This window comes from Herpailurus yagouaroundi, unplaced genomic scaffold (assembly GCF_014898765.1).
Source record: "Herpailurus yagouaroundi ecotype Mexico unplaced genomic scaffold, PumYag 77, whole genome shotgun sequence".
Classification (NCBI taxonomy): Eukaryota; Metazoa; Chordata; class Mammalia; order Carnivora; family Felidae; genus Herpailurus; species Herpailurus yagouaroundi.
Window position 1 is genome coordinate 17846880 of NW_024412388.1, and position 25162 is coordinate 17872041.

Genomic DNA, 25162 nt, shown 5'->3' on the forward strand with positions numbered 1-25162 from the left:
AAAACAAAACAAAACAAAACAAAACAAAACAAAACAAAAAGTGGGACATTGGAACTAATAGGAGCCAGAGTGTTAGAGCGCCGAGTTCCATCTCTTCCATCAGCTGAGGAGGGTGGGATATTGTGGAGAGAGGAAGCGGGGCGGGGGGGGGGGGGGGGGGGATAGGGGGGCAGCAGATCCCACCCCTGCTGCTCACCTGTTTGACCTCTACTCCTCCAGGCTTAACTCAAGTCCTTCCTTGCCAGGAGTGATCTCTGCCACAGCACTGGTCTCACTTCTCAGTCTGGTTTGCTTGTTTTTCATAAAGGGCCATGTCTACCAATTAGTATTTGCTTGTGTACTCAAGTGTCTCCCTCCATCTGTGCTTGGGACAGTGGAGGCGTCAGAAAGGCCTGAGACACATTCAGGGTCCAGGTACTGAGTTGGCATGAGTGAGACTCAAGAGAATAGGGATCATGAGAAGGCAGCCTATGAGCGGGTGACAATCTCCTGGAGGAAGGAGGGACCCTCTTCACTCCTCAACTGCACCCCTGCCCGAAGGAATTCAGAGGAGTGGAGGGAGGGCAGACAGAGGGCTGGGGACAAAACGAGCTGCCAGCTAGACAGGAGAGGAGCAGGAAGAACTGTCCGCTGAACAAAGAGGAGGCAGCATCCAAGGGCCCAGTGCAGGGGTCAAGGGAAATGGGTCAGAGGGAGGCGCTTCCTGCCGCCGGGCTGGCTGGGCCCCCGGTGATTAAGCAACCCCGGGGGCCGGCAGCTGCAACTTCCACTCTGGGCAGATGCCAAAGCGTCCACCTGGCGGGATACTCCTGACCCAGGGTTGGCTCGAGAAGCCACGGATCGGTTTAGCGTGAACCTCCGAGGGAAACGAAGCTATTTCATGGTTTTAAATCATCCACTGAGTAGTGACGAAGACTCTCCCCTTGACCAAACTCCACTCAGTCTCTCCTGCGTTTCTCAGGGATTTCTGTGCTCGTCCCTTCCTGCGTTGCCCAGTTGCAGCAAGAATCTCGGTAGGTCAGTAAGAATCCTTCCTTACTCCTGCTGTTTCTTGTTAGTCATTTTTCATCCGCTGCCTCCCCCCGCTCCCCCCCCCCCCCCCCCCCCCCCCCCCCCCGCTGCCCCTTATGATCTTAAGCGACTGTCGTGAATAATGTTCTTTAACGGTAGCTTGCAGGACCCATGAGTGGACATAGGAAACAGTCCATAAGCGCGGGGGTGGGGGGTGGGGCACCGGCGGAGGCCTGGATGGAGGAGGAAACAACAATGCAGGGATGAGGGACCGAGTTCTAGTTCTGGCTCGGCCTCGCCGTGGCCGTGTGATCTTGAACAAGTCTAGGCCTTAGATCCCTCTTCCGTAAGATTTACAGAAGGGGACGGACCGTCCGGTTCTGACCTTCTGCGGCTACTTACACGTGCACTGAGTACATGAGAGGAAAGCGATATCAATCTGCGTGCAGTGAGCTGCGTACCAGGCACAGATATATCTGCGTCTCAGATATTTTCTCTTCGGAGCCTCACAACACTTAGCAGCAGTAAGGACTTTTATATCCACGTGATGTTACGTGTGGAAATGTAACACAGTATTCTCCAGGAAGGACTAGGACGAGCTCCAGGTGCTTTGGGTCAGTCCTTTGCGCCCTGGACTCTCATCTTCACGTGGTCCCATAGGCCAGGAGGTAAAGCTCCTCCCTCCTCACCCCAGAATCCCATCTCCCTGTTTTTTCCAAAGCCCGTCTCATCAGCTGAAGCCCACTGTATACTCCACTTAGTAGTTCATTTGCCTACTCCTCCCAGAAATATAAACTCCCTCAGAGCGGAGATCAGTGTCTGTTTTGGTCATTTCTACATCCCTGGTGCCTAGAGCAGTGCGTGGTACTTACCAGGTGCTCAGCTAATATTTGTTGAACGAAGAAATGAATGAAGGAAAGTAGCCGAGCCTGAGGGAGGTTAAATAAATTGCCCAATGTTATCCAGCTAGCAAGGGGCAGAGCTGAAACTCAAGCCCGGAGCTGTGACGCCCTTGGCCTCGGCCCATGTAACCTTTATCTCTTAACTGCTTCATTCGTTCTGAGAATGTTTATTGAGATCCTAATTCCTGTTGGGCACTGTTCTAGGTGCTGGGGATACAACAGTGAACAAAATAGACAAAAATCCTCGCCCTGCTCGCATCCTGGTATCCTCCCATGTGAAAACAGGTGTGACATTTTGAGACTGGGAAGGTGGATGCAAGGCCCGAGGCTCCCAGTGACATGTCAGTGGTGACAGGACTAGTTGATCAAGGTCCTTATTTCTGGGGGGCCCAGATGCTGCTCCCGATCATCCTCAGGGTCGCACTCCAGGCTGCCATTGTCGACCGCAGGTGGCACCAGATAAACCTGGTTTCATGCACGAAAACACAAGTCAATAAAGTCATGAATCCCTCGCAACCCTGCACTGTGCGGCTAGAACCTCTGAGACCACAAACGGTGGTCCTGTGGCTGCTGGCACAAGACTTGGGGTTCCTTCCCACTGGTCCCATACATCGTCTCTCTATTCCTTTCCCCAACTACTGACCTGCTCTGGAGAAATGGAGGGCAAGGAGGTTTGCCAAGGTACAGGTGGAAAGGCCCTAGAGTCGACCAGATTATGTTGAGGCTGGGAGTGTAGCTTGATGTGAAGAATGGGCAAAGGTTCTAGAATGGGCAGTTCTGGGTTCAAATCATGGCTTCTCCATTCACGTGACTTTGGGTAGATCACTGCCCCATTCTGAGCCTCAGTTTCCTCACCTCTTAAGTGGGGATGATGCATTCACTTCCAAGGGTTGACATGAAGATTAAGTGAAATAAGCAATATAAAGGGCTGGCTTAGTGTTTGGCACATAATAGGTGCTCAACAAACGTTTGATGCGTGAACAAATTTATGCATGAGTGGTTGAATGGATAAGTGTTCTAGCAGGGAAGGCAGACACAAAAACATGTCTGGCAGATTGTATTTTTTTTTTTTTTTTGGCAGATTGTATTTTCTAAAGATGACCTCAGTAGACTCTCCCATCCATATGATTTCTCCCATAGAGAGGTAAGGTCTGTGTGTCCCCTCCCCCTTGAAATTAGGAAGGCTTTTGTGATGATTTCAACCCATGGAGTATTGCAGAAGTGGTGCTATGTGACTTTCAAGGCTGAGAATACTCCCTCCCGGAGCCTTCAGTTACCATGACGTAGCCATGCTGGGAGCCACCCAAACTGCCCCACGTGGAGGGACAACCTGGGGGGGGGGGGAGGCTCTGAGAGTTACATGAGGACACAGAGATGGCCAGCCAGCTCCCAGCTCTTCCAGCTCCGTCCACCCCCGCCCCCCGCACCAGCAGCCCCACGATAGACCCCAAGTCAGACCGCCCAGCCGATCTCTTCCTGAATTCCTGACCCTCAGAGACCTAGAAAGATGATAAAATGCTTGCTGTTGCTTTAAACCACTAAGCTCTGGGGTGGTTTATTGTGCAGCAACCGAAACTGGAAGAGCAGGTAACCCAAATGCCCTGGATGTACAGTGTGTTGGAGAACACAAGGGTGGGGCGGGGGCAGCCATTACAGGTGGTGGAATGTTCTACATGAAGAAGGAAATTATGTTAATATATCTAAGAGGATACACCATCAAACGGAGTTGTTGGAAGTAATCTTTAGGTGAAGGCTTTTGGATTCAGGAGCTTAAGAAAAGTCTGCACTTTGTACCATCTTAGGAAACCTCCCTGGGTTTCCCCTCCCCACTCCCACCTCCATCCTTTCCCCCAGCCCCAGGGGGGAAAGACTCCCATAGCTTTTCGGCCGCCAAACAACGGAAAGAGCACTGGACTTGGAGTTGGAAGCCCTGGGTCCAAGCCCCGCCCCCCCCCTCCGCCGCCGCCCCAACTAGCTGAATGATTCTGGGCAGGTCAGTTTAAAGCTCAGCCTCCTCGTTTATGAAACGGACAAGCCATAACTGCTGACATTTCTTGAATGTTCTGCACATCCTGGCGCAGAGCCGTTTAAAATTTTTTTAATGTTTATTACTTTTTTGAGAGAGAGAGAGAGACACAGAGACCAAGCAGGGAAGGGGCAGAGAGAGAGGGAGGCACAGAATCGGAAGCAGGCTCCAGGCTCTGAGCTGTCAGCACAGCTTGAACTCACAGACCGTGAGATCATGACCTGAGCCACAGTCGGCCACCCAACCAACTGAGCCACCCAGACGCCCCAATGCAGAGCCGTTTAAATGGACCACCACAACCAGTCAGTGAGATAGAGAATATTGTCTCCATTTTAGCAATGAGGAAACTGACCCAGAGACGTTGAATAATTTGCCCAAGGTTATGCATCCTCTGGACAGCAGAGCTGGGATTCAAATGCAGACTGTCTAGCTCTAGAGCTTGTGTTCTTTCTTTCTTTCTTTTAATATTTATTTATTTTTGAGAGAGAAAGAGAGAGAGAGAGAGAGAGAGAGAGAGAGAGAGAGCATGAGCCGGGGGAGGGGGAGAGAGAGAGAGAGAGAGAGAGACAGAATCCAAAGCAGGGTCCAGGCTCTGAGCTGTCAGCACAGACCCCGATGCAGGGCTCGAACTCACGCACTACAAGATCATGACCTGAGCTGAAGTTGGACGCTTACCCCACTGAGCCACCCAGGCGCTCCGTCCAAAGCTTGTGTTCTTAACATTGTGCTGACCCAGCTGGGGTGGGTGAAACTCAAGGAGAGCTTCACAAAGTAAACAAAAGTGGCACCTCGTGCAAAGGTGAGGAGCCGGCTTTACGGTGTTTGCAGCTCCCTTGTGGCCCTTGGCATGCTCTGCCCCACCGTAGACAGAGTTGCTCCCGATTCTGGGTCCTACTGTCAAGGCTTCTTAAAGGTAAGACCCAGAATTCGTCTCTGCACCTGCACAGCACCCAACCCAGCTCCAGGGACTGAACTGGGGCTCTGAGATAAAAATGTGGACAGTGTGGATTCCCCTTTTAAGCTGAATCGTGAAGGCAATTATATCCGCTCATAGAAACGTAACGAGAACAAGCACACCTTTGAAAAACCCTCTCAACATTTCTGAACCACTTTTAGCCCAAGATTTTTATCCTGGGCTTTAAAACACAACCCAGTGCTTTCCTTCTCAGAGTTTGCAGATGTAATCACAAAAGAAGGGGAGAAAGAGAAGCAAAGAGTCTTTGTGACTCCTTCAGACACTCCCTGAGGCATTCCCCAGGCTGGGAAAGAGGCCTTTGGTCCCAAGTGGCAGAATCCGACTGGGGAGGAGGCGGGGTGGGGTCCTTTGAAAGCAGAATTCTCTCAGGCCAAGAAGTTCTGTGGAAACTTGTTTTCACAAAGTTGTCGTGTGTGTGACCTGACCCAGAAACTGGGGGGAAGTTCAAGAGAAATTCGATGTTATGAGGCAGCTGCCCCTGAAATTGGGTCCCGAAGCTTCCCTTAGCTGAGGTCCTTCTTTTAGAAGCCTGGAGAACCTAAATAGGCTTCAGGGTAGGCAGAAGGGAAATTCTTCAACATGCTCCAGTTAGTGACTTTGTCCTTCCTTTTCCACAGTGGGTGGCAAATTTCCGTAAGAAGTTGACGTGGAACCAAAATAGAAGAATTTCTCAAACTCATTTGACTAGTGCCAAATACAGCTGAAATAGCTTATTTGACTCATGAGCAGTCATCTGAGATTTGGCCAGTCATAGATGTAAGCTCTAAATTATAACTAATAACATTTTACATGCATCTGAAATATCGAGGCAGCCAAGTGTCCGTGGTTCGTACAGCACTTAAAAGTACAGCTTTGGATTTAGACAGGTTGGGTCTGGATCCCAACTCCAGCATTTGTAGCTGTGGGACCATTGGTAAAATAATGTAATCTCTCTCTTTTAAACATTTTTAAAATGTTTATTCACTTTTTGAGAGACAGAGAGACAGAGAGTGAGGAGCGGAGAGAGAGGGAGACACAGAATCTGAAGCAGGCTCCAGGCCCCATGCTGTCAGCACAGCTCGAACTCACTACATGGGGCTCAAACTCACAAACCACGAGATCGTGACCTGAGCCGAAGTTGAATACTTAACCGACTGAGCCACCCAGATGCCCCAATAATTTAATCTCTTTAAACCTCAGTTCTTTCTAGTAAAATTTAGGTGTAATAATAGCTCCAGATTCCCAGGGTTATTTTCAGGATTAAATGACTCTATATACATATTGCTTACGTATTAAGTCCTTAATATATGTTAGCTATTGTGGTAAGCAGCCCCTAAAATGGCTCCCAGTAATCTTTGCCTCCTGGTATCCACAGCCTTTGTGTAATCCCTTCTTGATTGTGGGCCAGACTCAGTGACTAGCTTCCAACAAACACAATATAGCAAAAGTGATGAGGCGTTAGGGACTCCGAATAGCCAAAACAAATTTGAAAACAGAAGAACAAAGTCGGAGGTCTCATGCTTCCTGATTTCAGAACTTACCACAAATCTACAGGAATCAAAGTATTTGATACCGGCCTAAAGATAGATATGCAGGTCAATGGAATAGAACAGACAGCCCAGAAGTAAATCCTCGCGTATATGGTCAAATGGTTTTCAACAAGGGTGCCAACACGATTCGGCAGGGAAGGGACAGTCTTTTCCACACATGGCTCTGGGAAAACTGGAGACTCACCTGCAAGAGAATGAAGTTGGACTCAAATCTTATACCTTAGACAAAAAATAACCACAAACGGAGAAAGATCTAAACGTGAGAGCTGAAACTTTTAGGAAAACTTGGGATAGAAGCTTTACCGATTCACACTTGGCAACGATTTATTGGATTCTGACACCAGAAAGGCACAGACAACAAAAGAAAAGATAGGCAGATTGGATTTCATGAAAATTAAATACTTTTGTGCATCAAAGGACACTCACCATCAACAGAGCGAAAAGGCAATGCAAGGCCCTTATGTGTCCACTGCTTCTGATGGACACAGCGGTCACAGGACCATTGGATACGTCACTAGATCTTGCCTTCATTCCTACCAGATTCTAGGGATAGATTAGCAGATACATTACCTCCTATTTCAGGCAAGAGAGGCCCCTGCTCTGGGCCTGACGATTTACAGGGCCCCTATCACAGCCACACATAAAATAAATGTATTGAATAAGAGGTAAAAATGAAATATCCAAATCAAATTGCAAAAAATCATTGTTATCAATGATGTACACAAGCAGGCAATTAGCACCCTGTCTCAAAATGGATCCAGAAATGCGAACCAGAATGTCCGAATAAACCTAATTCTATCAGCCAGGAGTTGAATGACCATTTGACGAAGTAGGAATATGGAACAACTTTCATTTAGTTTGTCCCACTTAAATATTTAGACAAATACATGTGGGTGTCTGTTTGTATCCTTACCTCAGACTCCATATATGTCTAGCCAGTATGATGGTATGTTGAAAAAGATTCATGGTATAAAGAAATATTGGGGCACCTGACTGGTTCAGTAGGAAAAGCGTGTGACTCTTGATCTCAGGGTCGTGAGTTTGAGCCTGTGTTGGGGGTAGAGATTACTTAGATAAATAAAACTTAAAAACAAACAACAACAAAGAAGTATCTTTATTTCACTCTCTTGTCAATTCAGCGTTTGTCCATTTTAATGCCAATTAAAATACATATAGCATACAATTTACCAATTTAATCAAAAAAAGGTGTGCAGTCCAGTGATTAAGTGCATTCATATCGTTGTGCAACCATCAGCTCTACTCGCCTCCAGAACTTTTTCATCTCGTAAAACTGAAACTCTATACCCATTAAACAGTAACTTCCCATTCCTGCCCCTCCCCCAAACCCCTGCAGCCTCTGAGTCCCTGGAAACCACCCTTCTATTTTCTCTCTGTGATTTTGACTACTCAAGGAACTGTGTGTAAGAGGAATCACACAGTATTTATCTTTTGGTGATTGGCTTATTTCACTTAATGTCATGTCCTCAAGGCTGATGGACTGAATAATACTACATTGTACGTATATACTACATTTTGCTTATCCATTCATTTGTCCGTGTATATTCGGTTGCTTCCATGATTAAGCTGTTGTGAATAAGCTGCTGTGAACAAATATCTGTTCAAGACCCCACTTTCAATTCTTTTGGGTATATACCCAGCACTGGAATTGGTGGTTCATATGGTAATTCTATTTTTAATTTTTTTCAGGAACCACCATATGGTTTTCCACACTGGCCATAGCAATTTACATTCCCGCTAACAATGCACAGAGGTTACAGTGTTACCGCATTCTTGCCAAAAGTTGGCATTTTCTGTCTTCTGTTTTGGTTTTTATGATAGTCATCCTAATGGTTGTGGAGTGGCATCTAACTGTGGTTTTGATTCCACGTTAGGTATTTCCCTAATGATCAGTTATGCTGAGCATCTTTTCATGTACTTATTTGCCATCTCTAGATCTTCTTTGGAGAAATACCTATTCAAGCCTTTCGCCCATTTTTGAACTGGGTTGTTTTGTGGTTGTTGATTTTTAGGAGTTCTTTATATATTCTAGCTATGAAGCCCTTAAAAGACATACGGTTTTCAAATATTTTCTCCCAATCCATAGGTTGCCTTTTCATTCTGTTGTTAGTGTCCTTGGATGCACAAGAATTTTTAGTTTTCATAAAATCCAATTTGCCTATATTTTCTTTTGTTGTCTGTGCCTTTGGTGTCAGAATCCAATAAATTATTGCCAAATCTAATGTGGTAAAGCTTTTATCCCAAGTTTCAGCTCTCATGTTTATTTAGGTCTTTATCCATTTGTGGCTATTTTTTTTGTCTATGGTGCAAGATTTGAGTCCAACTTCATTCTCTTGCAGGTGGATCTCCAGTTTTCCCAGAACCGTGTGTGGAAAAGACTGTCCTTTCCCTGATGAATGTCCTTGGCACCCTTGTTGAACAATCATTTGACCATATACAGAAGGATTTACCTCTGGGCTGTCTATTCTATTCCATTGACCTGCATATCTATCTTTATGCTGGCATCATATTGTTTTGATTCCTGTAGATTTGCGGTAAGTTTTGAAATCAGGAAGTGTGAGACCTCCAACTTTGTTCTTCTGTCCTTCTTGAAAGATTGTTTTAGCTATTTGGGTTTGATTGTTTGTTTCTTTGTTTTGAAATTCCACATATGTTTTAGGATGGATTTTTCCATTTCTGAGAAAAAATATCGTTGGGAATTTGATAACAATTGTATTGAATCTGTAGATCACTTGGGCAGTACCGACATCTTAGCAACATTAAATCTTTCAATCTATGAGTATTGATATCTTTCATTCAGTTATGTCTTCTTTAATTTCCTCTAGCAATGTTTTGTAGTTTTCATTGTACAACTCTTTCACCTCCTTGGTTAACTTAATTACTAAGTATTTCATTCTTTTTGATGTTGTATAAATGGAGGTGCTTTCTTAATTTTATTTTCATATTTTCATTGTTACTATATAGAAATGCAATTGATTTTTGAGTGTTGACCTCGTATCCTGCTACTTTGCTAAATTTATTTCTTAGTTCTAATAGTCTTTTGGTAGAACCCATAAGGTTTTCTATATATAAGATCATATCAGGGGTGCCTGGGTGGCTCAGTTGGTTAAGTGTGCAACTCTTGATTTTGGCTCAGGTTATGATCTCACAGTTCATGGGATTGTACCCTGTGTTGGTACAAGCCCTGCTTGGGATTCTCTCTCTCCCTCTCTCTGCCCCTCCCCTACTCACTCTCTCTCTCTCTGTCTCTCAAAAGTAACTAAGTAAACTTTAAAGAAAAGATCACATCATCTGTGAGCAGAGATAATTTTACCTCTTCCTTTCCAATTTAGATGCCTTTTATTTATTTTTCTTGCCTAATTCCTCTGTCTGGAACTCCCAGCACTGTGTTGAAAAGAAATGGTGAAAGAGAGTGTTTTTGCCTTGTTCCTGCTCTTAGAGGGAAAGTTTTCAGTCTTTCACATTGAATATGATGTTTGTTGTGGGTTTCTCAGATATGGCTTTTATTATGTTAAAAGCAGTTTGTTTCTATTCCTAGTTTGTTGAGGGTTTTTATCATGAAAAAGTGTTGAATTTTGTCAAATGTTTTTTCTGCATCAATTGAGATGATCGTATGTTTTATCCTTCACTCTGTGAATGTGGTGTATTACATTGATGTTTGTATGTCAAACCATCCTTACATTCCAGGAATAAATTCCACTTGGTCATGGTGTATAATTGCTTCACTATGTTATTGAATTCAGTTTGATAGTATTTTGTTGAGGATTTTTGTAGTAATGTTTATAAGGGAAATTGGTCTGTAGTTCTCCTTTCCTGCAGTGTCTTTGTCTGGATTTGGTATCAGGGTATTATGGGATGAGTTAGGATTTCTTCCCTCTACTTCAATTGTTTTTTTTTTTTTTTTTTTTAATATTGGTTCTTGAATATTGGTAGAATTTACCAGTGAAGCCATTAGGGGGAGGGCTTTTCTTTCTCAGGAGATTCAATCTTCTGATTAAATCACCTTACTAGTTACAGGTCTAATCCGATTTTCTGTCTTCATGATTTAGGCTTGGTAGGTTTTGTGTTTCTAGGAATGTTTCCATTTCATCGAGGTGATACAATTTTGGGGGGTACAATTGTTCCTAGCACTCTCTTATAATCCTTTTACTTTTGTAAAATTGGTAGTGATATCTCCACTTTCATTCCTGATTTTAGTAATTTGAGGGTTTTTTGTAGGCAATCTAGTTAAAGGTTTGTCAATTTTGTTGATATTTTCAAAGAAACAACTTCTGGTTTCATTGTTTTTCTCTCTTTTTTTAAATTCTCTATTTCACTTATCTCTGTTCTAATTTCCTTTCTTCTGCTAGGTGTGCATTAAGTTTGTCCTTCTCTATTTCCTTAAGTTGTAAAGTTAGGTGATTGGTTTGAGATATGTCTTGTTTTTTAATGTGTTTATACCTAAACATTTCCACTTTAGCACTGCTTTCACTGGGTCCCCAAAGTCTTGGTAGGTTGTACTTTCATTTTTACTCAACTAGTATTTTATAATTTCCCTTGTGATATATTTTTTGACCCATTGGTTGTTTGAGAGTGTGTTGTTTATCTGTCATGGCCGCATGTACAGTTAGTGTTGTAGTGAGAGGGTGAAGACCCTGAACCAGAAGGGAGGTGTAAGCCATCTCTGGGACTTTTGTGGGGGACCTACATGGTGTTGCCATTGAATTTACACTTGCCCCAGTATATAAACTATTAATTATGTGTTTTTCATGAAATTGCCAAAACACAGTAACATGTATATAATGGTATAAGACCTTGAAAAAAATCTATATATTGTGCTTTTTATCTGTGAATGGGAGAGTCATTTTTAGTGGGTGACTGCCGTTTGAAGATTCAGTTGGATGTACACCTAAATGTCGCATTGTACAGTACTGTAAAGTATGCATATTATTGTTTGTGGTTGCATATGGCAATGAAGTGTTTGTTTTATTTAAAAAAAGACATCTGGGGGCACCTGGGTGGCTTAGTCGGTTGGGTGTCAGACTTCGGCTCAGGTCATGATCTCACAGTTTGTGGTTTCGAGCCCCGCATCGGGCTCCGTGCTGACAGCTCAGAACCTGGAGCCTGCTTCCGATTCTGTGTTTCCCTCTCTCTCTGCTCCTTCCCTGCTCAGTCTCTGTCTCTCTGTCTCCATCTCTCTCTCAAAAAATAAATAAACATTAAAATTAAAAAAATAAAAATAAATAAAGACATCTGTTATGTACAGCTGAAATAAAATTTGCATTTGCTAAGAAAAAGAGTGTATTTTTTAGTTTAATTTTTATAGTTTTGAGAATTTTCCAGTTTTCTTCTGTAATTAACTTCTAACTTCATCCTGCTATGGTCCGAGAAGATACTTTGAAGGATGCCTAGGTTGTTAAGTCTATTGAGATTTAATTTGTCACCTAAAAGATGATCTATCCTGGAGAATGTGCATTTGAGAAGTGTTTGTCCCACGTGCATTTGGGAAGAAAGTGTATGCCATAGTTGTTGGGTAGAGTATTCTCTACATATTTATTAGCTCTAGTTCATTTATTATGTTGTTCAAATCTTCTATTTCTTTACTCATCTTTCTATCTGGTTGTTCTATCCATTATTGAGCGTGTGGTGTTGAAGTCTTAAACTATTACTGTGGAACTGTCTATTTCTCCCTTCAGTTCTATCAGTTTTTGGTTCATACATTCAATGGTCTGTGACTAGTTGCATAAACAACCTCTTTTTCTCCTCCTCCTCCTCCTCCTTCCTCTTTTCCTCCTCCTTCCTCCCTCCCCACCCCTCTTCCTCCTCCTTCCCCAAGATTTTATTTTTTAAGCCATCTCAACATGCAGTGTGGGGCTTAAACTCACAACCTGGACATCAAGAGTTGCATGCTCTACCGACTGAGCCAGCCAGGCATCCCAAACTTATTCTTCCTTTAAATATACTCAAGGCTGATAATTCTTCTCCAGCCAATGGGCAAAACATCCATTTCCATGGCAAGGTGACCTTTTTGCTTACTGCTAGGGAGGGCTGACATTCAACCAGTATGTTCCTGATGGCCCTATTGGCTGTCTAATGTTGATCAATCAGATGTCTGATTGGATGTTGTGTGTGCGACACTAGTTGATCTTTTCATTGTCACTCTTTCTTTTGGGTAATAGAATTCAGCGGTCATTTTAAATTTTAAATTCAATTTTGATTCAGTAATTAAAATTGGTCAGCCCAGGGAGTAATCAGAACTCTGAGCTTGATTGACAGTTGAATGCTCTGTCCTTCCTTCCTCGGCCTTCTGCAGCTGGCTAACTGCCAGATCCCTGACATCTCTGGGATTGCAGTCAGGGAAGAAGGGTAAAGGAGAGCAAGAAATTTCCTTCTGGACCGAAAATCTGGTCAGATGGCTTTATGGTTTCCTAGCTTGATGGATATCTAAAGCTGCCTCTTTCTACATGGGCACTTTGGGGGGCTCTTCACCAAGTCCTCCTCATGAGTTCACCTGGTTGCCATTTCTCTACGGTGGGCAGTGTTCCTCCTTAGGCCCTCACTGCTGCAGAAGCTCCTTCAGCTTCTGCCTCTTAGCAGTATCCTTTCATGGAAGGATGCCCCCTCATGGGCAGGATGCCTTTGAAAACAACTCCATATACGGAGGAATATATAAATACTCTGTTTTTTCTTTGCTTTCTTTCCAAAAGGAGTTAAGAATATATGTGCAAGTTTACTGGGCTGATGATAGCCTGGACTCAGAAGAGTGGCTACCTCCTGTTCTACAGCAAGCTGTATTCTGAGACCCTCCTAGAAATACGGGCTCTGAAGACTGTGCCAGCATAGCAGAGTGGCTCCAAGCAGAGGTTTTGGTATCACACTCACCCAGGTTTGAGTTCTGAGTGTGTGACTTTGGGCAAATCACTTAACCTATTTCTCCAGGCCTCAGTTTTCTCATCTGTGAAATGGGGATAAAAATACTACTGACCTCAGTAGAGTTGCAGGGAGAAGCAAACAAGATAACGCACATAAATTGCTCAGTGCGGCGTCTTGCTCATAGTAAAGTGGTCAATACTTATTGCTAACGAGGAGCACCTTTAGGGAATGCAAAAGAAAATCCTTGAATATTCTTGAATTCTAAAAGGTAACGGTTACAACAAAATAAAATAACGATATATCAGTTAAAGGCAGGGAGATGATATAAAAATTCATCCATGGTGAACCAGAGTCAAGAGATCGGATTGTCCTTAGGCAGGTTACTTCTCCCCGTGGGTGGGTTAATGTGGGTTTAACGGAGGCTCCCTTGATGTCTGCTATTCTCAGGAGTGGGAGGCGTCCCATTGGTGTCAAGTAGGCTAAACACTTTTATCATCTATTAAAACTATGTCAGTCTGGGTGCCTTTTTCTGTTGTGGCAAAACATGGGCTCTTGTGCCATGGCAGCTTGACTCACAGTCTCTGCAATCAGCTAGAGGACAAACACTGGCCTGCCTGAGTCAGTGGAGAAGTCCAGATGTTTGTGGCTCATTAAGTGCCGGACTGACAGCTATGGAGGTTGTCACCTATGATGAATAAGTACATCTTATTGGCGTCAAGTCCCCCTATAGAAAGACGTCCCACACGCATAGTTCTTAAAATTGGGGGCAATACATAACCTGTGGTCTTTTAAAAAAACTTTTGGGGCACTTGGATGGCTCAGTAAGTTAAGTGTCTGACTTTGGCTCAGGTCATGATCTCAGTTTGTGGGTTTGAGCCCTGTATCGGGCTCTGTGCTGACAGCTCAGAGCCTGGAGCCTGCTTTGGATTCTGTGTCTCCCTGTCTCTGCCTCTCCCCTGCTCACGATCTGTCACTCTCTCTGTCTCTCAAAAATGAATAAACGTTAAAAAATAAATTAATTAAATCAAAAACCTTAAAAATTCTTTTGACTATTTCTTTTCTATGTAAATTCACCAACTCCTCTTTCAGATCCGATGTCAGAGAAGCAGTCATAAATAACCGGGTGGGAGTATAGCATCCTTAAGGCCAGAAGCTGGAGACTGGACTTTAACGCCCTGATGGTGGGGGGGTAAGTCAGAAGTCTTACCTAGATATTTACTGTAGTAATTTCACCTCTACAATTTATTTAAAGGAAATTTATTTAACAAAATGAAGATTTATCTACAGGGACATTCAGATCAGCATATAATAGCAAAAAATTGGAAATGACAGTAGGGGATGGTGACATTCATAACACGGTCATAATAAAAAATACTGTTAATGATCTAGGTATGTATACATACACAGAAACAGGTTCACAATGTATTGGGTTTATTTTTTTTTTTTAATGTTTATTTATTTTTGAGAGAGGGAGAGAGCGCAAGTGGGGGAGGAGCAGAGAGGGAGACACAGAATCTGAAGCAGGCCCCAGGCTCCAAGCGGTCAGCACAGAGCCCAACACAGGGCTCGAACTCATGGACTTCAAGATCATGACCTGAGCTGAAGTTGGATGCTTAACTGACTGAGACACTCAGGCACCCCATCACAATGTATTGAGCTTAAACATGAAAAATAAGGGGTGCCTGGGTGGCTCAGTTGGTTAAGCATCCGACTTTGGCTCAGGTCATGATCTCGCGGTTTGTGAGTTCAAGCCCTTGCATTGGGCTCTGTGCCGACAGCTCAGAGCCTGGGGCCCGCTTCAGATTCTGTGTCTCCTCCTCTCTCTGCCCCTCCCATGCTCGTGCTCTGTCTCTGTCTCTCAATAATAAATAAACATGAAAAAAATTTTTTTAACATGAAAAATAAAAGGTAACAAAAGAAAATATACCATTCATTACCATTTTTATGAAGAGAAAAAACCCACAAAGATCAGTAATTGGAAGCTTTCTAAGTACTTCAGAATTGTTGATTTCAGGCATTGTTCTGAGTACTTCCAATATGTTGATTTGTTCAATCCTCACACTAACTGTTAGGTGTTGTGATTATCCCCATTTTACAGGTGAAGAAACTAAAACAGAGAGGTTGAAAAGCTGCAGAGCGGAGACTGCGGGCAGGCTGTGGCGTCTGTGCTCTTCTGCACGCTGCCTCTCAGTATGGAAAAAAGACTGGAAGGACATTCCCTCAAAACCTTAACAGTGGTTACGTCTGGGAGGTAAGATGTTGAGTGATTTTGTCGTTGTTGATCTACCTTCTACGGTTAATACATGTTACGTAACAAGACACACTCTGACAAAAATGTTTAAGGTGGATGTCTATTGCAGACTTGAACCAGTCTCTCAGAGCCTCGGTTTCTTCACCTATAGAATGGTAATAATGCCTATCCTGTCGTGCTAAGGCCGAGATTGAGTGAGATAATGTATGCGAAAAAACTTTGATAGTGTAGATTTGGAACGTGTTCAAAAGGCTATAGGTGCTGTAATACAAGGCAACACAAAGTAGAAAGTGGGAAGACAAAAACGTCCACAGAAATTCAGAGACTGTCGAGCTGAACAAACATGGCAGGAGCTTGAGTGGTTTCCTATCTCACCGGATTCTCTTTAGAGCCTTCCATGATACCTAAGGACAGTGTGTCTCTTCTCCTTTTTCTTCTTCTTCCCCTTCTTCTTCTTCTTCTTCCTCCTCCTTCTTCTCTTCTTCTTCTTCTTCTTCTTTTCTCTTCTTCTTCTTCTTCCTCCTCTTCCTCCTTCTCCTTTTCTTCTTCTTTTTCATCTTCTTTTCTTCTTCTTCCTCTTCTTCTTCTTGATAGTGTCTCTTCTTCATATCATGGGTGTGAATAATTGGGAGACAGGTATAGTCATGGTCTTACATAGAATTCGATGGCTCCCATATTCCAGTTTTTTTTTTTTTTCCAGTGAGTATAGTATTGGGTGTCCCAGACTTCTTCTTGGTATCAATCAGGTTGCCAGTCTGAGCCTGTCTGGATTGTTCTTCTCAAGGTTGCTGCCCACGTTTCTGTTCATACAGCTTCTGGCCTGAAGGACTGGGAGCTTAGACCTCACAGTGGAGCAAGAAATGGACAGTTTGGATCAACAGACTAGCAAGGAAACTGGTGGTAGACCTTGGGAGTCCGCCTGTGTGATGAACACTTTAAAAACCTGATCCAAATAACTCTGGGTGTTCATTTTTTGTGGTTGTTTGGTATAATCACCGCCTTTAGGAATACAAAGGACAAAGGAAGTCCCCTTCACATATACAAACCACCTCCCTCCCATCAGGGGAACTGCTCTCGGAAAAACCGAGACCAGTTCTCAACCAGAGTGAGACAGTGGAATCAGCTGTGTCGGGGAAACAAAACCTTAGCTCCACCCTCTCAGGGTCTCTGGCCTGAGAATTAAAATGACAGAAGGCATTAGCAGGAGAAAAACACACAGATTTATTTCATATAAATTTTAGGTGAGAAGGAAATAAAGACATGACAACGCCTAAATGCCCTCCCATTAGGTGGAACAAGAGATAAATCGTGGAAGAGTAACTAAAATACATGGGGAGGGTAAAGGAAGGTAAGTTCTTTTGACAAGGTCTGTTAGGACAGAATTCTCCAGGCCTCCACTCCCATCTCTGGTGATAAGAATGTTTCTTTCCTCCTGGTGTTGGAGGACATCTTTCACATGGGAATTTTCTGTTCTGTCTTCAGGAAGACAAAGGGAGGAGAGGTCAGAGTGGCCTTCTTGCACCTGCTGTTTTTCAAGTGCCTTTAGTTCAAAATAATCCTTATTTGCCACAGTGGCAAATCTGTGAGTGGCACATTCGCCACTCTTGAGCTCTGCGGGAACACCCACGCAGCCACCCTCAAAGATTCTGATTCTGGGGTGCGAGTCCATGCATCAGAGTCCCTTAAAGGTCCTTGGAGGCTGAGAACCCCTGGGTCAGAGTCACAGGAAGTGTGGGAGGTTAGCACTGACTTCCTGTACCCCATTTAGTAATTCGGCTGAAATGGCTGTGATGACTGAGAACTGATTTGCAACAGCTTGGGAATGTGTGAGCAACCGGGGAAGCGCAGCAGATGCTTCCCCAGGAAACGCATTCACGGTGTGGGGAGGGGTGTGTGTTCTGATACCAGTTTTGCAACAAGAGTAGAGCCCTAAGGGACATCAAGACATCAGACAGGTGTTCCACTTTGCTTTTTTGGCAAGTTCCAAGAACTCACTTCTCCTAACTGAAATTAGCCATCAGTTGACTGGCCTGCAAGCGTTCAAAGTTGTATTTTGAGTTCACGGGTGAGCTTGAGAAAGACAAATAACCAAACCAGCTGGTTTTGAGACAGACAAACTGGGAGGTACATGATGAGCCTGAAAGCCAGTGGGTCCAATTAGAGACTTGTTTGAAAGGTGTGGCAAACCTGGGTGATTGCCTCACTGCCCTGCCACTCACCGGGTCTAAAATACAGTATCAGCCTGCAACTCGCCAATCCTACAAAGCCAGACTTTCCAAAACACCTTTTTGCCCCACTTCTATTTACAGATTAGGTGGGTAAATTTTATGTCACAGATTTTGTTGATTTTGGTTCCTGCTGAGACATAATTCAAAATGCATCCTCCTGGGAAAGGATTCCTTTGAGTGTGCGACTCCCTTCCTTTTCCCCTCCATTCCAGGGGGTCCGGGTATAATGTCTGTAACCTGCACTCCATAGCAGGTTGATTTTTGGGTTTACAATTGGCACTGTCTTCCTTGAGTCTTACGGGAAGAACCGAGGAAATGAATCTCCCCAGACATCCAGTTTTCCTCTCTGATAAACTGTCCAGGGAAGAGCCCTTCAGTTCCTTTACCCTTGGGATGGAGCCTCATTCACTTTTGTATCCCCAGGGCTTGGCAGAGTGCCTGCTGCAAAGAAGGCAGGAGATAAATCTTGGTTAAATAAATGTTTTGTATTAAACACCCACATACTTATTATGCATTTGGCTCCCAGCGTTGGTGGCTGATCTACATCCTGAGAGCTGTTTCTCTGTATCACCATTTTCCTGTTTGAACTGAGAACCACTAATTGGATTGTGTTGGTGGCACTGACTTTAAACAGTGGCAGGGGATAGGCAGAGGCCGCAGGGGATGTCCTGAATGGGTTATGTTTTTAGCTCCCGCTCTCTGGTTCTGAGCTGTAATCAGCGCTTGGTTAAGGATGAAGGATGAGGCAGGAGCTACACCGAGAGGCTGCTGGGAGTCTGGGACATGGTAAAGGCTTTTGCAGTGCTCTCCTGAGGGCAGCCTGGCTCTGACCTAGCAGAAATGGAGGCTTCGAACTGCCCAAGCAACCCCGCAGCCCAGTCAACAGGTACTCCGCGTCTGCTCTGGGCAAAGCACCTTTCAGGCACCGGGAAAGACAGAGGTGACTCAGACACAGATGCTGCAGGGAACACAGAGCCCGGGCTCCAGAGTCTCAGCAGGTGGCTTTCGCCTTTAAACTGCCTGGGCTTCACATTCTTCATCTGCACAGTAGAGATCAAAATAGCACCTACCCCAGAATTTGTGCAAATAAGCAAAAACAATGTAGCACAGGGAAGGGGGCGGTGCAGAGAAAATAGCCAATACATTGTGTGTGTTTTCAATACACAAGGGGGCGCCTGGGTGGCTCAGTCCCTTAAGCAGCCCAGGCCATGATCTCATGGTTGGTGAGTTCGAGCCCTGCATGGGGCTCTGTGCTGACAGCTTGGATCCTGGAGCCCGCTTCGGATTCTGTGTCTGCCTCTCTCTCTGTACCTTCCCGTTCAACACTCTTATCTCTTTCTCTCAAAAAATAAACACTCTAAAAAAAAAAATTTTTTTTTTTTTTTTAAATAATCCAATATACTAACACGGGTAAGAATCAGAGGGCAGGGCGATTGAATTCTGTAATACAATGTGGAGCCAAAGAATTTTTTTTTTTTTAAGTAACACAGTAATAAGATCCTGTGGAGAGCAGAGAGAAGAGCACAGGGGTGGGAGTGTAGTAGGGATGAATTTGAAAGGTATTTCGATGATAGGAAGAAAAAAGAAATAGAAGCAGCTGCTCAGACTGAAACCGGACTGTTCACTTTACAAACCATTACATTAAAAATAGTTTATTGCAAGGGTCTTTTTCGAAGTTAAAATCTTGAAGTCATTAAATACAGCCTGGCAATTACAGGGCATCTAGAGTTTTTAGGAAACAGATGACACTTTGGGTAAACTAGCTGGTGCTTATTACATTCATCTTATTTGACTATAATATGATTAGCACCAGAAAGCCCCATGCTCAAAAATATCTCGTCTATGTATTTCACCAAGTTAATTTGATTAACAAACTCCTCTTTTAAAATGCAGCAGCTTCAGTAGGTTTTCTTAAGAAATCTTAAGAGCCGTGACTAGAAAAACATGGGGGGGGGGGGAGGATGGCAGCGAAAACCTGAAGTCTAAAAAACGAATTACGTGGGAGTTAACAAAAAGTGGACATAAACCGGCAATGAACATGCTCATATGTACAGAGAATATGGCGTTCTCTTTTGCAACACTCATTTTGGGTTGCTTATCCATTTACCCCAAAGAAGTTGTCCTTTCCCTCTTCCTCGCTGGCGTAATCACCTAAACTAGATCTTTTCTCCCCGTTCACACTTACAATTGGGCAGAAAGGGGAATAAGGGAGCCCCCGTTCTCGCCACAAAGTTTTCTTGTTCGAGAGGCTCTGTTCAGAAAACTAGAAGCCGGCCTCGCCCTTCGAGGACGTGGTGGCGGGTGGGTGCGTGGGTTTCAGACACAGGCAGCCGCAGTTACCGTGCGGGACGCCGAAGGGCTCTAACTGAAGTTAAGGACCACTGGGGGCACAAAGGAGGAAGTGATGGACTCGATCCGCGCATGTGTCGGAAACGCCTTCACAAGGGCGGCCACTTGGGGAAGTTTCGAGGCTGGGGCGGAGGACACGAGAGAGACCCGCAGGAGAACCGCAAGCTTTGGGAGCGACAAAGAAGGTCCCGTGATGTAGAAGGCGAAGAGCGTCAGGAGCAAAGTGGGGAGGGGCCAGGCCTCGGGAGGCAACTTTGTTGAGTATCTTCCGTCTGTAAAAACCGGTTACGCGGCACTGCGAACCCACCTCGGGAACCGACGCCGCTTCGGTAATCCGCACCCCCCGCCCGTGGGTGGGAGGCTGGGCCACCAGGGGTCTCAGGGCCACGGGGTCCGCGCGCCGGTAGCCCGGGCTGAAGCTGCGGCCCCGAGGGCGGCTGACGCCCCTTCCCAGACGCCGAACGCGCGCGGGCAAGACGGGCGCCTGGGGTCGCGGGCGCCGCCGCGTCCAGTGGGGCCGGCGGCAGCGGGGCAAGCGCCTCCGCGGACGGACGGACCGGCGGGCGGGCGGGCGGGCGGCCGCCGGGGCCTCAGCACTTGTTCCCGACATGCTCCTCTCGGGGAGGATTTCAAACCTTGGGCCACAAGCTCGCCTCCCTCGCCCCGGCCGGCCCCAGCAACAGGCGGTGGCGCGCGTCTCATTGGCCGGGCGGCGCGTCGGCGTGTGTTGATTGGCCGCGGTGCCTCCCGGCCCCGCTTCGGCGCTCGTCGCCTCCTCCATTTTGTCGGTAGAGGCGGAAGGAGGAGGTCGGGTCGGGAAGCTGAGGCGGTCAGCAGCTAGCTCATCGGTGCCCTTGGGTTTCGTACGTCCCGCGCCTCGTCTCTCCCTGGAAGGGGAGGGGGGCTTAGACGCCGAGCAAGAGCCGCCGCCGCCGCCGTTCCGAGCTTGAAGTCGGTGAGTGGCGGCGGCGCCGCGGGCGCGGCCATGTTGGCGGCCGCGCTCCCCATTGTTGGGGGAAGGAGGGGAGATCGGGAAACCGGGTCGGGCGCGGGCGGCCGGGGAGCACCGGGGCCCCGGGCCGGGCTCGAGAAAGGGAGCCGCTCGGAAGCCAGGCCCCGTCGGAAGGCCCGAACTTTCCGGGCTCGCGCTGTGAACGACTCACGGGCTGTTGAAATAGTGTGCAAGGCCCTCTGAGCCTTCCGAAAAGAGGGCTTATTTGTTTGGGAACTTGGTTTCTTGGGGTGTTACATGAAAACTCGGAATGTTTAATGCTCACTGTCAGGAGGCATCTCTTATAGTTAAGAGGGAACATCGGCTTGGGTTACGACTTGGGAAAACTTTAAGATGAGGTGGAGTCGAGAGTTCGTAACTAAAGGAGACACTTCTGGACGTAGGCGTGTTGGGCGAGGAGGCTTTTCGAAAACGGATACGCGATCTCCCGCAAGATGGGAACCTTCTGAAAGGATTTTAGAAACCTGGGTCTCTTTAGGAAACTCTTTTTAAGCCAGCTTCTTGGCATGGCTGCAAAAGCTAATGCTTCCCTAGTCTGAACATACTGGTGACAAAATCCGTGTGAGACTCAGAAAAGTTCCCCAGTAAAGGTAAAATAATTTGTGGGACTTGTAGACCCCCGTCCCCAAATTCCCCACTTCCTGGATCTCAAGGCTGAGAAGAGCTTTTAAATGATGACAGTTAACAAGGTTATTTTCTACCTTTGTTAGTTCAGGAAGTAGCCATTCTTAAATGTATTTCCGCCGTAAATCCAAGTGATCGCTTTCCCCCGTGTTTTTGAGTTGAAGTAATGAACTAGTCTTTGCTTTTCTAGCTAGGACTTCTCTCATACTTGTGTGCTGAGGAGACTCAGATGTTGGCCTCAGCTCCTAGGCTGAACTCAGCAGATCGGCCCATGAAAACTTCTGTATTGAGACAAAGGAAAGGATCCGGCAGAAAGCAACATCTATTATCCTGGGCTTGGCAGCAAGGAAGGGGACAGGTAGTGGAAATCCTGCAATCCGAGAAGCAGACTGAAAGGTATAAAACTCGTGTTGTGGGGGCAAACATCCTAAACCGTTTGTTTTTATTTTTTGTTTTTGTTGATTCAGATTTGTGGAGAAGCTTGTTTTTAAGGTGATAAAGGCTGTGAATATAATGTGTGTACACACATAGGATGGGGTTAAAGCAGTTGAGTATCAATTTTAAAATGATTTCTGGAATTACAAGTTGAGGCTTATCTATAGAAGCTTATTAAAGTTTTGAACTTTTCTTACTGGAATTTTGCTCAATATTTTCCCTTTACTTACAGGTGACAAAGAAGCTGAAGATGGGTGGTGGAGAGAGGTATAACATTCCAGCCCCTCAGTCGAGAAATGTTAGTAAGAACCAGCAACAGCTTAATAGACAGAAGACCAAGGATCAGAATTCCCAGATGAAGATTGTTCATAAGAAAAAAGAAAGGGGACATACTTACACCTCCTCAGCAGCTGCACGGCAGGCCATGCAAAATGGGGGGAAGAACAAAAATTTTCCAAATAATCAAAACTGGAACTCTAGCTTATCAAGTTCTAGCTTACTTTTTAAGTCTCAAACTAATCAGAACTATGCTGGAGCCAAATTTAGTGAGCCACCATCACCAAGTGTTCTCCCTAAACCACCAAGCCACTGGGTTCCAGTTTCCTTTAATCCTTCTGATAAGGAAATAATGACATTTCAACTTAAAACCTTACTTAAAGTACAGGTATAAGATAAAATACTATTTAAACTTAGTTATATTGGAGGGTAGTTGTCAATTATTTCAGACCAAATTCACTAGGGAACTAATCTATTTGTGTAAAATTGCTAATTAATGTGGAAAATCTAATTAGACTTCATCTTAACTTGTTTTATGTGTTGTGTGCACTGTGATGTGATGGTGGGATCAGTGCAACTTAAAATAACAAAATTATTCATCATAGTACTTGATATTAAGTGTTCTCAACTGAGTAACTTAAGTGGTTTAAGATTTGGGGAATGGTAATCAACTTTTCCTATCTGTTGGGTGAAAATACTAATTTAAGATTATCATTCATGGATCACTAGATTGACCTGTTGAAAGCTAGTGAATCTGATTTTAAGCATCTAGTTAAGACATACAGGGACTAAGTAGTTGAGTATTTGAAAGTTTAAAGTCCTAGAAACACCCAAACCAATAATATGCCAACAATCCTATGCACTGCCAAAAAGAAAATGTGACTTTTTCTTAGAGAATGGTTGCATTTTAGTAAACTGTATGCTGGTGAATGTAGAAAGGGCACTCGTGGCTGTCTAATTTAGAATGAGACCATATACCCCAATGGCCGTTTCTTTCATGCAGTGAGTGGATAAGCGTCTGCCAACTAATGCACCAAAACCAGTTTTTACAGAAACAGTATTTGGTGGTCACTGAGTAGCTTTCAGAATACATTTTTTTTTGTATTCTAGCACTGCATAAGCTATTCTGACAGTGATCTGGTCTCAAAAGTTATCCCTGCAAAGCTTACTTAAGTGGGGAGCTGTATAATGTGAAAGTTTTAAGTACCTAGGAAAGAGCCATGTAAATATATGTAATAAACTTGTAGCATATGTAAAGTTTTGTTGGCATTTATCCTATAAAAATAGAATATTTTAGTATGAATTTGCTGAATGTAAGACCATGACTCTTGTTTTTTATGCTATGGCCTGATTTTAAAGGTCCAAAATAATTTGTTTTTAAGGTTTGCCCTTGTGCTAAAGTGCCGGTGTATGTATAATTGATCTGGTGGTAAACTATATTTCAAAGTAAACCCTAGTGTAATAAGTTTTATATAACTGAAAAGGTTTTTAAAGCTGCTAAAACACTTCCTATTTTCAAGAGATGTGAAATGCAGTATGGGACTATTTTAATTTTTCCTCCTTAAGCCCAAAGATTAACCATGAAAAGGTCCCTCCAACCTTAAAGATTCATTTTGGCTTTTAATAATTTTTGTAATCTATAACATGAATATAGTTTAGTGTATGATGCCAGTATATATATTTTTTGTTACTAGTAAGTGCAACCCAGGGGACCACTTAATGTAAAAGATGTAATTTCTTGCATAACTTGATAACATATTTTACCTAAATATAAATTAACCCAATAGTGAATTACAAATGTGTGTGGGAGAGTCAATTTAAAATTTCTGATTTTAGGTGCCCTATTCTAACTTGGCAGCTTTTGACTTAAAGGAGAAGGGTGAAGTTGTATTTCTCCAAGTAAATTCAGATGAGGTAATATTGCCCAAATCAAATAATGGTATTCTAAAGACAAGTTTACATAGTACTTAATGTACATATGCAAATTTCAAGCATGAAATTAAAAAATAAAATTGCTTCTTCCCCCCCCCCCAGTGGTTGGTTTGTATTTTGTAAAAAATTACGACTATTTTTAACGCACTCATAATCCAACTGAAGAAATGGTAGGACTGCTGGTTTTTGCAAGGCAACCAATCTGCCAACCGATAGACACATTTGGATCAGTTCAACAACTATACAATTAAACCTGCTGTTTATGACCAGCCCCCCCCTCCCCCCCCGCCCGCAGCAGGGCTAACAGTAAAAGGACACAGCATACTTTGGGAACTAAGATTCTAATTCAAGAGAGTAAACCAGGTTTAATTCCCTGCATCTCTCCCTTTTCTCTACATTCTAAGATGACAGGTTTATAGAAAACAACATTCCTCAAATTGACAAGAACGGTTACATATGTTCCTATGTAAAAGTATAATTTCCACCAGGAGGCTTTGGGGGGGGGGGGTTAAGGCATCAGAATACTCCATAGGTTCCAAGAGATAGGGGTAGCTTAAACTAGTTCAAGAATAGGTTGTTACCACGGCAAGGCCATTACTTTATCATGCAAACCACAGGAAATAAATGATTTGGAGGAAGTAAAAACTTTCCCCCCTATTCTCTGTGTAGTGTCTACAGGCAGTGCCAAGGACGGTCAAATTCTTTACTACAACCAGTGGAATTTCACTAGATTTAACAGTT

General features: G+C 44.3%; 1 protein-coding gene across 2 annotated transcripts; it reads left to right on the forward strand.

The window, feature by feature from the left end:
* Positions 1-20157: 20157 nt before the first annotated feature.
* On the forward strand, positions 20158-24517 carry PNRC2 (proline rich nuclear receptor coactivator 2). Of its 2 annotated transcripts, none has more exons than XM_040464914.1 (3): positions 20158-20471; positions 21969-22174; positions 22446-24517. In XM_040464914.1, the coding sequence occupies exon 3, from the start codon at positions 22464-22466 to the stop codon at positions 22881-22883; it is 420 nt and encodes a 139-aa protein (XP_040320848.1). In that variant the 5' UTR covers positions 20158-20471; positions 21969-22174; positions 22446-22463; the 3' UTR covers positions 22884-24517. The 2 variants fall into 2 exon arrangements, with proteins under 2 accessions (XP_040320848.1, XP_040320844.1); XM_040464910.1 differs by lacking the exon at positions 20158-20471 and adding an exon at positions 20914-21097.
* Positions 24518-25162: the final 645 nt, after the last annotated feature.

Coding starts and splice junctions, on each gene's coding strand:
- PNRC2 (XM_040464914.1), top strand. CDS start 22,464: ATGGGTGGTGGAGAGAGGTATAACATTCCAGCCCCTCAGTCGAGAAAT.